Here is a 15,473-nt window from a genome sequence, read left to right on the forward strand (position 1 = left end):
AAGGAGATGAAATGCTTGATTATGTACACAAGTAGTCTAGTTCTTGTGAAACTTTAAAATGTCCCTTACCTTCTTCTCCACTGACCAGTTCACCCAATTGTTCATCAACACCTGAGCACACCTGCGAGATTATTTCATTCTGTATATTCACAATGCCATCAAAGTTGGCCACATTAAAAACATGAGTCAGTGAGGGCTGAGAGGCAATTAACTTCAGCTCTTTGGCGACCGCAGCTTTGATTCCTTCAAAAGAAGAAAGTAACAATATGTGAATATGTTTGCCAGTGATACACCAATGCTCCAGATAGCATTTTACCTACCCAGGCCCCAACATCACCAGCTAATGTTGAGTGTCCCCCACAATATGAGATTCAGAGGGCCTTTTCAGCAGAGAACCCCACTCCTGGTTGTGGGACAACCTCCCTAGAGAGCTTCACATAGTGACTTCTTTTATATCCTTTAATTGGCAGGCATACATTTTTCCAAACTATTCCCCAGGTCTTTTAACACAATTTTAATATAATTCCATAATATTTGTACTAATACTTTAATTGTTGCAGAAATCTGACATACCCAAAGAAAACACTTCAACTCCTATGCCCTGAAGTTCTCTTGCAGGGATTTCTACTTCATCTTGAGATTTTCCGTCGGTTATGACGATTGCCACTTTAGGAAAGCCTTTTCTTGCTCCAGCAGATTCAATGAATGTATCCTTAATCAGATAATCTATTGCTTCTCCTGAAATTTGGAAAAATGGGTTGTGATTTTAAAATCCACAGATATTCCAAGTTTAGATGAAATTCAAAATTTGTAAAATCAAGAAGGCAGCACAATCAATGAAGAAAAATTATAAGCTCTTGAAACTCATCCATGTTTTCAGCTCTGTGTCCAGCCCAAAATGACAAGGCAAACTGAGTTGATTCTGATGAGGTTTTCATATGTCCACATTGGATTGCACCATTAATGATGCATCTTGAGCTGGATCAGACTCCCTAAAGCTCTGTGACACTGAATTTTGCTGTAAAATTAAAGCAATCACTGCATTTGTTTTAAAAAACTGATTAGGGAAACACCCTGAATGTGGAGGAAGTGTAGAGTGCAGTGCATGGGTAGAGAGGTCACAGGATATTTTCATGTTGAAGGGCAAGTCCTGGTTTTAATCAAAGTGATTATTTCTCCAGGGCACTCAAACCACAATAATTTGGGGGAGGAGTGTTAGCATCCTTTCTGTTTTCTAACAAAATTTAAAATAAACACTACAATAAAATTGTTTTCATTCTTCTGTTTTTCTACACTCACACAAGTGATTTCTATTTTACCCACCTACCAAATGATAATGAGAGAACCACTGCAGTTATCATTATGATAATTCTCAGGCTTCATCCCCTCAGAAGGGGAAACTATGCCTACCAACTGTCTCTAATTCTGGCAGAAAAAAAGAAAAAATGTAGTTTTTAAAATAACACAATATATTTTAAGGGTTCCCTGCATACAAAAAACCTGGTTGGGTCTGCCTATTGCTTGGCAGATCTATTGCCTGCAATTTTCATCCATCAGTTTCTAGATTCCTCTTATAGTCAATTGGAGGGAATGTGAGCTTCAGATTTAACAGAACTAATTTGGACCCAAATAACAAGTCAAATCAGAAAAACAATGAGAGCATCCAAAACAGATCAGGTTGCTTTCCAACATTACTGATACAAGGTGAATTTTGAGAATGGTGCACATCCCTGATTACTATAATATTTAAAAGTCCATACCTGTCATTGTATTGCCTCCTTTGTATGGTATTCCTTTTATTGCCTCAATGAGATCTCTCTTTTTGAAATACTGATTTAAGTTGAACTCAGTCCTTGTATCAGTGCTGTACTGAACTATTCCAACTCTTGTCTTATCTTCTCCAATATCAAAGGCCGACACAAGGGTAACGATGAAATCCAAGATGTATTTAAAGTTATTTCTGCCCACACTCCAAGAGCCATCCACAAGAAAAACTAGATCTGTAACAGCACTGAGGGAACATCCTGAAATATAATTTTATCAAAATTAATGACCATTGCCATACACCCACAAAAGTAATGTAGCATAAGTAATGCACTACAAAGAAATATGAGACAATTTTCATTGACTCCTGCACCACATCCCACACTGACTAGAAGGGATAGATTTTCAGAGGAAGAATCCACATATTTCCTCTCCTTCCACAAGCAGGAGATTCCATAAGTGAAACTCCACCCACAGGATCTCTGGATCCAACCTATAATATGTATAAAGCCCCTTACTATACAGGCAATATATGACTAAAAATAAAATTGTTTGTTGGCACTTCACAGTTAGAATCAGATTCTTGTTCATTTACAGCAGGCATCCCCAAACTCGGCCCTCCAGCTGTTTTAGGACTACAACTCCCATCATCCCTAGCTAACAGGACCAGTGGTCAGGGACGATGAGAACTGTAGTCCCAAAACAGCTGGAGGGCCGAGTTTGGGGATGCCTGATTTACAGCAACCGTAATGAAGTCCTCTGTGTGGAATGTTAGTATCCAAAATGCATATGTAAAGAGTTAATGGCAAGAGCAGTAGAACTCTATGACATCATACACTCTGTGGCAGTTATGGCAGTTGGTACAGTTATGGCAGTTAGTAGGAGCAATCTTAACAGTCAGAGCAGCAGGTATGAACTGTTCTGCTGCTGTCTGCCTCAGAGTTAGTTAGTCTGTAACAGTTTAATCCAGTGATGGCCAAATTTGGCCCTCCAGCTGTTTTGGGACTACAATTCCCATCATCCCTGACCACTGCTCGTTAGTTAGGGATGATGGGAGTTGTAGTCCCAAAACAGCTGTAGGGCCAAGTTTGGCCATCAGTGGTTTAATCTATATAAAATGTTTTAGCAACTTAAGTATCACCCATCTGCATTGTGTATTTTAATCTGCAACTGCAACTACACTAAGTAAAAGTTACGTGTTATTTAAACGTAAATACTCTATATATTTAAAGAGAGTGTCTTGTGTAGTTTTTATAGGAGGGGGAAAAGAGAATTAATTTAAAGGTTCAAACGACCCAGGACTGTCTTCCGCATACTCTGCAAATGGGAACTAGAGTCTAATTCCCACACTCTGAACCAAAATTTAAATGGTTGGAAAGCTTGAGGAATAAAACAAAGGCTGATAGCTCACCAGGCTAAATTCACTTTTGTCCATAAATGGAGAAAGGAAGATCAAAAGAGAAAAGGAAAATGGATAGTTTAAGAGTTTAAGGAAACAAAAGCTTGCAAAAATAAGTAAGCAAGCAAGCAAACCAACAAATAAATAAATAAATAAATGTTTTCCTCCTTAACTACCAGACCTAGCAGTCAGCACAAGGAGTGATACAGACTAGTGTCTGTAATACAGTGATTGGGACAGGGTGCAACTAAACACTCTTTTCCCTGTCCAGTAGACATACCTATTGAGAAAAGGGAAAGGAAGAATTTGCACAGCTCAATGGGCAACTGGTGGTGCTGACTTAGAAAGAACTGTCTCATGTTCCTAATGTCATTTTAAGTGATTTTAAATGGGCAAAGTCACTTACTCTGTAACTGAACTTCTTCGATTTTCTTTTCTGTTGTTACTAAACCACCTGTTTGAACTGGAACAACAAAATAACATAGGATTAAGAAGTATCCCATATCACTGATAAACTGTCAGAATCTAAGGATGTGCTGGGAGAGTATGTAAATAGGGCCAAAAAACATTTGGGCTTCTCCAGTGATTCACATCCCATTATTCTCCTTCAAATTCAGAACAGATGGGGGCACATTTACTACAAAAGTCAACATGTGGAGAAAGCCTAGCAAAGTCATAGCAAGGGTGGGTTCAGCCAACATACTGATAACCCCATTTATCTGATAACCTCATTGCAAGTGACAGTTTTCTTGCATGCCTTCAGGTTTTTGAAATATTATTATGGAGGCGGGGGGAATGATGGATGCTTCAGGTGACTGTTGCTCATTACATGACAGAAGCATATGGGGACAGGAAACTGTGCCCAAATAATACCAGGGTCATAGAACCATAGAACTGTAGAGCTGGAAGGACTCAAGGGTCATCAAGTCTAGCTCCTTGCAATGCAGGTATCTCAGTTAAAGCATTGATGACAGATGGCCATCCAACCTCTGCTTAAAAAGCTCCAAGGAAGGAGAGTCCACTACCTCCCGAGGGAGACCTTTGTGACTCTCTGGATACATCTAAATCAATAATGCGAACTTACTTGTAAGTTGTCCAGAGACAGATATGCTCTCTTCTCTGTCATCATATGAACTTATCGTTACAATGTATTCAGTATCAGGTGTAAGGTCTGTTAATAAAGTTTGGGTAGCGCTATGTGCTAGGGTAAATTCTCTAGTAGGTCCATCTGCAACACAATATATGTAGAACAATAAACACGTCATAGTTGCAAAGTTTCATTCAAAACAATAAAAGAGAGCTTTTACCTATTTAACAATGAAAGAAATTTAGAAACTACACGGTCACTTCTTTTCCTGAAATAGCTATAGTAGCATGTCCATAGTACAGTGGCCCAGCAGAAAGTGGCTGAATTGCACTGATATCAGAGTGTGGCCACAGAGGTAAAGCTGTCATGGCCCTTCTGCCTACTACCCAGCTACTCTAATGGCAGTTACCCCTGCCACATTCTATCGCATTCAGCAGGGTTTCCCAAACTGGGGACTGGCGCTGCCACGGTGGGAACATGATCAGGAGGAGGCCTTGCCCAGCGCCTCACAGCTTCAATAGCTGCTGCTCCCCTTGTCTCATGCTTAGGAGGAGCCTGCGTTTGATGCTGCACTTGGCTAGGTGATTTCGCTAGTGGGGGCTTAGGCTTGTGCTAAGGAATGCGGGTGGGGCTGTGGGTTAAACCACAGAGCCTAGGACTTGCCAATCAGAAGGTCGGCAGTTCGAATCCCCCTGAAGGGGTGAGCTCCCATTGCTCGCTCCCTGCTCCTGCCAACCTAGCAGTTCGAAAGCACGTCAAAGTGCAAGTAGATAAATAGGTACCGCTCCAGTGGGAAGGTAAACGGCGTTTCCGTGTGCTGCTCTGGTTTGCCAGAAGCGGCTTAGTCATGCTGGCCACATGACCCAGAAGCTGTACGCCGGCTCCCTCAGCCAGTAAAGCGAGATGAGCGCCGCAACCCCAGAGTCGGTCACAACTGGACCTAATGGTCAGGGGTCCCTTTACCTTTAAGGAATATTAAGAGGGCGGATGATGCCTCCACCCTCTAGAATTAGTGCACCTGCCAGGAAACCATGCTGAACATGATTACCAGGAATCATTTAGGACAAATTAAAGCTGCCCCTGGTATGTATTTTCATATTATATTTGGACATACCCCCCCAAAAAAAAAAATCAGCTAGGCAAAATGAATGAAATAGAGCAAGACTGCATTATTTGAGGTTTCAGCTTATTAGAAGGCCAAAACTTACCAGCTTCAGGTGTCACTGTTATCCTGTAACCTTCTATTGCATCAGATGGTCTTGTCCATGACATTTGAACATTATGTTCATCTATAATTTTAAAATTCAAGTCTGACGGCGGATTAACTGCAAAAGATTTACACCAAGCAAGAGTGTGTTTAAATGTTGAACAAATGAACATTTTGTTAAATTTTTAAAAAATGTATGTTAAGCAAAGCTTGCTAAGATATGTCTTTGCATAAATTTGTTTCCAACACATATAAGGATATGCTGTTGGCAAAGGAAGGACACAAGCTGATGGAATATGACAAAACACATCAAAGAGAATACACATTACAGAGGACAGCACAGAACATTTGTTTCTTGAATTGCCAAGTCATTCAAGAATGGCCAGCAAAATCAAGCACAATAGAAAACACATTTGGATACATGTACAATGAGTTCACAGATAATAACCACATATGCAAACATTTCACATAACAATTAAAAGAATGTTTTTAACATGCTGGGTGCAATTCGTAGAAGCATGCCAAATCACAACCTGCTTACAACACCATGAGATCACTTGACATTAACACAATAATCCCTTTCAATAAGACATCAAAGAATTTATCGGTCTTTTTAAAAATGGTCTCTGCACATTTGAAACTTTTTTTTATAAAATAAAAGCTTGGCAGAGAAAAAGAGAAATATGTATTTTGGAATGTGGTAAAGATTTGAGCAGTTCAGAGCTCAATTTATACCATATATGCATATATTTGTTCTTGGAGTTTAACCCCTCAGTTCCAAAAAGCTGCCCGAGTGGCTTATCTTGAATCTGCTTATACATAAAATTGGGAATGAAGGGGTTAACAAATTAGAAATTATTACCTATCACATTTAAACTATTATGTATAACTTTTTTTAAAAAAAACACATTTTCTGTTTACACCACCTTTGCTATACTATTCCTGAGGTGTAAACTTTTTGTTTATCTTTTATCATGTCCCCTTTGCAGCAGGTGTATCCATACTAAAGAATGGCATTTTAACACAAAATGCCAGTATGGCGTTTACACAACAATGGTTAATTATGGAAAGACAACATCAAGGTATATTTATAGACATTTATTTACAGAATGTATGGGAGGGGGAGGAAACAAGGAAAAGGTCATCAGTGGTCCAAACGAATGACTGCAAATAAATTTGTGGGAGCTAATGAGACGATGAACGGAACAGTACAGAAAGGAATAGTTTACATATGCTATCTTGCAGCATCATGCATGTATGTATATGAAAAGTCAATTTTTTTATTTTGGTTTAGCTTCCCACAATGGACGGAAGCTTCCATGTACAAGGATCATTACGCAAAGACGTTTCATAGTAATATTTTATAATGATATTCTCATGGTTAAACTGTTCATGCTGAGTCATGCAGGATTTTACTGATTCACTGTCAGTGCATGGTAGGCGTTCTATAAATAACTATTTAAACAAGTCTAACAAAGGCAGATGAAATTCAGCTGTACTTTCCTTTAATACCTCAGATTGTTTGGCAAGCATTGTGAATGAGCCATATCTTGTGGTTTTCTTGGAAGATGTCCATTTTTACTTAATTTGGCCTATTTAAATTAAAAAAAAACCCCAACATACTGAAAAGTGGGCCTCTGAGCAATCAGTGACAAAATGTTAACTACTTCCAGGGAGATAATTCACTCATCACCTATGACACTGCAGTTACATTGACCACAGAAGCACTTCATCAGTGTGCATTGCAAGTGATTCACAGTTTTAAAAATGCATAATAAAATTTCATACAATTAAATGTGGGGGAGCTTGAGGTCTTGAATAAATATTGAATGTCTTTTAATGTATGGTCATTTCCAATGAAAATGGGATAATATGGCTTTGTGCTGTTGCTGTAGTAGATATAGTAGTAACTAGAATACATGTTATTTTTCCTATTGTCCATACACAGGCAGTGAGATTAGAATATTAATCTGCATGTACAATTGACTCTTCATTCTGTTTAAGCCAGTCACACTTCTGCAGTCAAAACTTAAAGCATACATTTATATACTGTACCAAAGTCATGCAATAGATGTTAATAGTAGGATGCACAACAATTTAAAGAATACCATTATAAAATATTGTTTCCATAGCAATGGCTCAGGACAAATTTAATGCAAAGGCAGAGACAACTGACCTGAGCATGCTCTTTTTTAAATAATCAGTACATGGGAAAAAAATAGCACCACCAACCTTGAAGGTAAATTGACCTGAAGCAGCAGAGGTCTTAGGCTGTAACTGCTGAGGGACAGCAGCAGCCCACCTTGATGATATCCAAATGACCGGATTCCAGATAAACTGAAAAAACTAACTGTGGGGAAAAGTCTTTAACATTTCAAAAGACTGTAATTTGCTTCGTGAAAACTCAGATGTGGCACTTGGCATATATATATATATAGAGTGTGAACATCACTTTTAACTCTCATATGAGATCATCTGTTTGTTTGTAGCAAATTCAACGGCGCAATTATTATTTACTTCCATAGGAGTATGGATCATACATGAGTTTATTCCAGACTTGATCATACATGAGTTTATTCCAACGAAATTCAAAGTTCAATAACCAAGCTCAATAGGGCTTACTTGAAAGTGAAGTGTGATGGGATTGCAATCTATACTTCTGCTAGATTTGGACAAAGGGCACACTTTTTTAAAAAAAATAAAAATACTTCTTGTCAATGAATCTAGAACCTATTGGTTTCTTACAAAAAGGCAGGCTTGCAGCCTCTGGCTAGGATCCAAAGTACCATGCAACTATTTCTGTGCAACTAAAAGATCTTCTATTTCTCAAACAGCATTCCCCTATGCATCATACCTAGCCACTTTTGAAACAGAGTGGTGTTTCTAAAGCAGTTTCTGATGCAGCATAGGTAGTCTGCTTCTGTTTCTCAGAAGCCCACTAGACATGCACAAGCCCTTCATCATGCATAAAGTGATTGATTGGATCCAAACCTGTCTTTTAACTTCACTACTATGGATGACTGAGGAAATCAGACTTCAAAATAGCAAAAGTAAGTAATATACTAATAAAATGTAGTATTCTATGAGCCAATTTAATTACTTTTTTATTACGTTGTGAAGAGTCTTCTGAGTCCTTCCTGACTGTGTGATTGTTTCTAGTCAAATAGCTGTACCAGTGTATAAAATACACTGAAAAAAGGAGCCCACAATGCAATCCTGCACGTGTCTACTCTGAAACAAGTCCCACAGAAATCAAGGAAACTTGTTCCCAGGTTCAGTTCTCTCACAAATTATTCTATACCACTGAAAGTATTGTGGTAAAGCCAAGAACAGGGGTATGATTTATATTGTTTTCCGCATATTTCTCTCACAAAAATAAACATAAGCAATAGGTTGTCTTTATATTGATCAAGTTCACACAACTGTTAGCATTGTAAACATACGCTGACTAGTTAAGATGAGGAACACAAGCCCTTCATGAGGTTGTCTATTTCTCACATTGGTTTGGGTATCAAATGCAATAAAAATTAATCAAAAGACAGCATTTTTACAGGTGACACTATCTGGCTACTCCCTGTGAATATCTAACGAGATAGGAAAGCAATATTTAAAGGAAGGCTAGACTCAAGCTACCAAGCCATGACAGAAATGTATAGTGGACTATGCCCATGTCGTGTGTGTATGTGTGTTTTTTTATTTAATATTTAAGGAATAAGGAAGAGGTAATTTGCTATATAGCTGCTAAGTAGTTGTATACTGGCTTACTTCTTAACATGCCCCCAGTAACGCAATGGGTCCTTGCCTCTGGCTGTTAATCAGAAAGTTGGTGGTTCGAGACCACCCAGGGACACCTATAGGCACCATTCCTGCACTGTAGGGGGTGGGACTAAATGAACATTGGGGGGGTCCCTTCCAACACTGCAATTCTATGATTCCCCCAGCAGGTGAGTTGCTGCTACTTACCAGGAGGAAGAGGGGAAGGCATCAAGAAAGGTAATGTACTACCTTGGTGGTTCAGCCAGCACATCTGCCATTCCCCAACCTCACCACCATCTTGCCCCTCCCCCCCGCAGGTAGGCAGCAGCCACAACTCACCTGCTGGGAAGTCAGGTAAGTGCCTCCACCTTCTGGTTCTATACTCCATATGATCAGAGCTCTAAATCAAAGAGGAAACAACCTACACATGAAGAGCACAGCTTTAGACATGCTCCCCTAAAGCATAGACAGCTGGGGAGGTGGGGGGGGAGGGCCAGCAGTCAGAGACCCACTCATGGAGGCTTACCTTAAATTTATCACCTCTCTGAAAGTCTGTTCAGTGTCTGTTCAGCTGATGTTCTAATGCTAGATGAGTATCCCCATCTGCAGGTCCTAGTGTGCACCAAAAGGCACAGAACTGCATAGAAGGATATTGTCATGCTCGCCTGAATAACCCAGACGTTGGTTCTGCATTGGGGGTAGAAAGAACTGTAATTCTAGAACGGGGGGGGGGGGGGAGGGTGCTGAAAACATTTCAAAATTAATTACTGCCTTGTAGAAACAAGTAAACCAGTCTGGATTTAGCTGGGAGGGTTTACACGTTTTTATCAAATTACAGTGCTTTGGGCTGCTAGGAGATACATCTAAAACAGCAAGCTTCTTTCAGTTTTATACCCATTTAACAGACACGGTCCCTCCCCACCAAGAATTACAGTTTCTAGGTTTCCTTTGAGGGAAAGAACTGTTTTAAAACCAGTCTGTAGCAGGGCAAAAAACCCAATGTCTGTGTTGTTTTATGAGATACCAATATTTTGGTTTTGTTGCAACCTATAATAAAAACAGGAGCCAGCTAGAAGCTGAAAAGCAGTAATCATTTCAGATCTGCATGCAAAAAAAAAAAAAGGTCAAACCACCTATACTGAACTAGTCTCAATGACTTCTGTGGTCAGTGATTGGGAATTGTGGCCTTAGGTTAGAACCAACCATAAGTACAAGTCAGACATTTGAGGTCATGTATGGATTGGAATGTTGGTTTGGATTTCGACACATTCAGTTAAACCACATCTTATCCTTCAACACAGATTTCCAAAGGCTCCCAAGCAACTTGAACGAGATAGATAAATGTTACCCTCATACATACTTGATGCATATCCCATCAGAGCGGCACACGCTACTCCCAAGTTGCATGCATTCAGTTTGTACTCTTGCATGCCATGACAGCATCGAGGTGCTATGTCCACAAGTAGTCCTTTACTTTGTGTCTTCGGCTGTAGCCAGGATAATGTTATGGAGCTGAAGTCTCCAGCAGGACCTCCCGCAACAGATCAAATGGGGAAGTGGCACAGCACGGCCACCACCCTCCTCCATGGAATATTAAGAAAGAATGGAGCATGCAAAAGGTCTGAAATCTGCTCCAGTGGATCAAAGGCTTGTCTTGAAACACATCCACAATGAGAGGCCACATGTGCCCCTCACCAGGATTTGTAAACATATTGCCTAAATGCAGTTTACCCTAAGTCTCTTCTTAACCTAAAGTATTTTTTTCTTTAAACACTATTTATGGGCACTGCCAGGATAAATATGCTGCACATAGATTGCTAGAGGCTGCATCCTGGAAATTTCATTCGTGTCATTTTTTGAGCATCATCAATGAACATGGCACTTCATAGCATAAGAACACAGAAGAAAAGGAAAGGTCCAGGCCCCAGGGTGTATGCAGGGGGTGGAATCTAATAGTAGGGAGAAAACAGAAGCAGCAGAGTTTTGGATAGTGGTGATGGCACCGAAATGTGACAAGGCAAGGCTAGAGAGAAGGGTGCAGTTGCCAACAACAGAGATGACCAAAGTTTAAACAGACTTGAAGCTTCCAAAACTGGATGCAGCAAATTACAATCTATACAGAATAAGATACTGGAAAAGTCCCATCAGCACAAATCCACAGTGCTGGCAATATTAGCTACTACCTCCCTCTGGCTGCAGCAGCAACAGTACATAGGTTTTTTTCGTCAGCTATGCAGATTAAGAACAGATATGCAAAAATTCTCATATACGTGTAAGAATCAAGAGGGTCCATACAAGTTACCAGACTACATTTTTACTCTTGTATGAAAATTTATGAGCATTCAGTGCTGCCCAGTACAATGCTAATTGTGTGGTTAACAAATCTCAATGAAGAGTTTTGAGTGGAAGAATGTGATGGATGAGCTCATGGATAAATTAAGGAGAGGTTTTCTTTGCTCTGTTTCTATTTCCCCAGTCAGCAATGGTTTGCTGTGCACATGTTTGATCTGAATATCCCCTCCTTCACAGCAGCAAAGCATGGATTTGTTGTTGGATTACAACTCCCGTCATCTTTGACCATTGGCCGTGTACCTTGGGCTGTTGGGAGTTGGGAATCCAGCAAAATCTGAAGGGCTCTAAGTTCCCTATCCCAGCTTTAGGTAGACTGTTCACCACTGGTGTTGCCACTGAAAAGGAATAATAATAATACTAATAATCTGAGAGGTTGAAAGGAGAGAAGGGAAAACCCTTCACCTATTTAAAGTATGTTATGTGTGATGTTGTGTGTGATGGCAGCATGGGGATGAGAAACCTATGGCACTCCAGATGTTGCTGGACTTCCACCATATGGAGAGCCAGAGGTTAGTCCCACTCCTGGGACAGTGGATATGCCAGGGGTCATTCAGCACTGCCTGAGATGAGAAAGGGAAATCCCAGGTTACAGATTTTCTTTCTCCTTTATGAGCACACGTTCTAAACCAGGACTAAGACCTCTGAGGCTCTGGCATGAAGATTCCAAGTTACTAATCTGACAAAACTTACTGTGAGGACCACAACCAGCACTGTCCTTAGCCTCAAGGAGCCACTTGCCTCAGGTGGCAGTGTGAGAGAGACATCAGAATGACATGCACACACCCTCCCTCATATGCCCAAGGCCCTCCTGGACCACCAGAATGAGTGTGACTATTTGCATGCTTTCTGAGTTCCTGGCACCAGCAGCTGCCTGGCCAGGCACTTTGGCATGACCTCAAGAGACTTGGGAACGATTCTCTGCAGCACCTGCAGTAAACAGCCATTACCGGCACTGGGGAACAATAGCCCAGAGTTTCCCAAACTTGGATCTCCAGCTGTTTTTGGATTACAATTCCCATCATCCCTAACCACTGGTCCTGCTGGCTAGGGATGACAGGAATTGGGTCACCAGCTGTTGCTGGACTACAAGTTTGGAAAAACCTGTAATAGCTTTATCCCAGGCAGCAAAACAGTTTTGAGGTGCCTTGCTGAAAGCCAGTCTCCTCTGTGTGAGAAAGAATGGCAGGAATGTCATGTTAATTCTAAGGATCTGGTTATTGCTCCCTACACAGGAGCAAGTGCAATGCCCCACATGTTTGACTCATTAGGAAAGACTTCCCACCTTCCTCACTCATTTAGCCCCACCACCATTCAGACAAAGATGCACAGGTAGCCAGATTCTGTTGGAGTACTTTATTTTATAAAGGGTTTGTTTTTTAAGAAGAGAAAGGGGGAGAAACTGTGCATGTGTCTATTATGTATTCACAGTACAAAGCAAAGCAATTAAGCATCAGGAGGGCGTGTGTGAACGCTCCAGGGTTTCTCTGGCTTATTAAGGAGAAGGTTCAAGTTTGTACAGGTGTCCTCCTTCTCCCCGGAGGGAGGGAAAGAGGAAAGGAGGCCACGGGAGGGCAGAGGCCAGCTTCTGGTTGCAAGGAGACATCCCGTGTGGACAGCACACTGGGAAGACAACAGAGAAGAGGAAGGAGAGTGGAGCTACTCAGCTGGAGTTGCTCTCTGGAAGTAAACAAACCACAGAAAGGAAGGAAAGGGATGGAGGGAGGAAGGGAGAGAGAGGAAAGGGGGTTTGGTGAAGCACTCACACGTAGAGAGAAATAGTTTCCTTCTTTAATTCTGCACCATCACTTTTTTTCCAAGGAATAAAGGAAGGGATGACTTACCTTCAGCCTCTGTCACACAGAGGAGAAGAGCACACAGGGCAGCAACTGCTGCAGGAAGCCTCGTCTTCATTGCTGTCGATTTGGATCACAACCACATGAATGAATCTATTGGAAGAAAAAGAAGGAAGAGAATCAGCATACATTTCTTTCAGTAGTTTAAATGGATGAAGAGAAGAAATCACATAGCACCAGAAGGGAAGCTGCTGAGCACTGAGCAGCTACTATACACCTCTGTTCCCTCTTAGCTCTTTTTTTTTTAACCCAGTGTTATACATAAGATGGGACGCGGGTGGCGCTGTGGGTTAAACCACAGAGCCTAGGACTTGCCGATCAGAAGGTTGGCGGTTTGAATCCCCACGATGGGGTGAGCTCCCGTTGCTCAGTCCCAGCTCCTGCCAACCTAGCAGTTCAAAAGCACCTCAAAGTACAAGTAGATAAATAGGTACTACTCCGGCGGGAAGGTAAACGGCGTTTCCGTGAGCTGCTCTGGTTTGCCAGAAGCAGCTTAGTCATGCTGGCCACATGACCCAGAAGCTGTACGCCGGCTCCCTCGGCCAAGAAAGCAAGATGAGTGCCGCAACCCCAGAGTTGGCCACGACTGGACCTAATGGTCAGGGGTCCCTTTACCTTTATACATAAGATATGGATCACATCTCTATTTGAAAGTGCTTTAATGATCAGCTGGGGTTTTCCCCTGCTTCATGCACACTGCCACCATACATACTATGTTCCCTTTAAATATCCATAATGTCTTGCCAGCTAGAGCCAAACTAGATATATTAGCTATGTATCGATGCCCATAAGTGCAGGGAATTTTCACTAGAACTGGGGGCAGGGGAAACAATCCAAGATGGCTATGTATGCCTTTGAATACCAGCTCTGGGAATCACTATTGAGGAGAGTGCTGTTGCCCTCGGGTCCTCCATCTTCCTATAGACATCTGGTTGGCCACTGTGAAAACAAGACATTGGACTAGAAGGGCCTTTGGCATGCTGTAGCAGGGCTCTGGAGGGAGTAGGTAACCCCTCTATCCCCAGGCTTCAGTTCCCATCTAGATTAGGATGCCATATCTTCAATTTGCATTGGCAGTGGGGTGGGGTGGGGAAAATTCCAGTCCTTCCAACTTGCCTGTTCATCCCATCTGATCTACTACTGGCAGTGCAAAACCATCATCCATGTCAATTTCACGCAGTCTTTTGTAAAAATAAGTATTTGAAGTGACCAGAAAGTGGCAGAAGGGAGAAGATCTGCTGAAAGTTACATGAATTGGTTTCCAGCTGTGCAGTGGTGGATTTAGGGGAGCACAACCAGTTTGGGGTGCATCAGGGGAACCTCAGTAGCACTGCAGTGGATGCTGCAGAAGACCCGCAATGTATGGCTCAAGGGCCAGATTTCATGCAGGTGAGGAGAGCCAGGAAGGAGAGGAGGAGGGAAATATGGAGTGAAGCTGAAACAGACTGAGTGAGGAAAGAAAGTCTTCTTTAAGTAGTAAGTTTAGGCTTTTTGGCAAGAGCAACCTGTCCCTCTTTGGCAGCCTTGTAGGTGGTAGGAAGATGGAGAGACAGAGAGAGAAGGAAGTATCAGAAAGAAAGAGAAAGAATGAGACAAAAAGGAGAGAAAGGTAGGCAACACCCAGTTTTGGCTCTGGCCATGCCCACTTCTGGTTTTTCCCACCACAACCCCAAGCCTCCTGACAAATTATCTCCAGAGAAATGTAGAGATTCTGTAGCCCTCAGTGTTGAGAAAGACAGGCATCCGTTAGGGAGCGGTATAGGAGGGCTGGAGCATATCCTTAGGAGGCAAGGGAGCCTGAAAGCAGGATTTGGTGCTTGTTTGTTTTTCCTTCTCCCTTCCACTTCCCTTCTCTTTCAAAAACTTTGCCCACTAGACTGGCTGGAGGGTAATTCATTCTTAGGGAGGCAGAAGTGTGTGGGCAAAAATGTCTAGCTTATAAAATGCAACGCCTGTTAAAAGAAAGTGACCAAAGAGGCTATTAAATGGAAGACACATCCTCCCAAGCATACACAACTTCTGCTTTTTTAAAGAAGTGCTTTGCAACTGACACCA

At 41.6% G+C, this 15,473-nt stretch overlaps 1 protein-coding gene across 10 annotated transcripts in view; it reads right to left on the reverse strand.

Moving 5' to 3' along the window:
• The window catches only part of COL12A1 (collagen type XII alpha 1 chain), a 115,381-nt gene that overhangs the window by 91,947 nt on the left and 7,961 nt on the right, over nucleotides 1-15,473 (reverse strand). For 9 of the 10 annotated variants that reach the window (XM_053381281.1, XM_053381282.1, XM_053381278.1 and 6 more), the window contains exons 2-8: nucleotides 13,407-13,511; nucleotides 5,459-5,575; nucleotides 4,248-4,391; nucleotides 3,570-3,626; nucleotides 1,761-2,024; nucleotides 574-738; nucleotides 70-243 (exon numbers count right to left, since the gene is read on the reverse strand). In XM_053381281.1, coding sequence (XP_053237256.1) covers nucleotides 70-243; nucleotides 574-738; nucleotides 1,761-2,024; nucleotides 3,570-3,626; nucleotides 4,248-4,391; nucleotides 5,459-5,575; nucleotides 13,407-13,476 — 991 coding nt within the window. In that variant the 5' untranslated portion in view covers nucleotides 13,477-13,511. The remainder of the gene's footprint in view (nucleotides 1-69; nucleotides 244-573; nucleotides 739-1,760; nucleotides 2,025-3,569; nucleotides 3,627-4,247; nucleotides 4,392-5,458; nucleotides 5,576-13,406; nucleotides 13,512-15,473) is intronic. The other variant, XM_053381287.1, reaches the window with a different exon arrangement.

Source organism: Podarcis raffonei, chromosome 3 (genome assembly GCF_027172205.1).
Source record: "Podarcis raffonei isolate rPodRaf1 chromosome 3, rPodRaf1.pri, whole genome shotgun sequence".
NCBI classification, from domain to species: domain Eukaryota; kingdom Metazoa; phylum Chordata; class Lepidosauria; order Squamata; family Lacertidae; genus Podarcis; species Podarcis raffonei.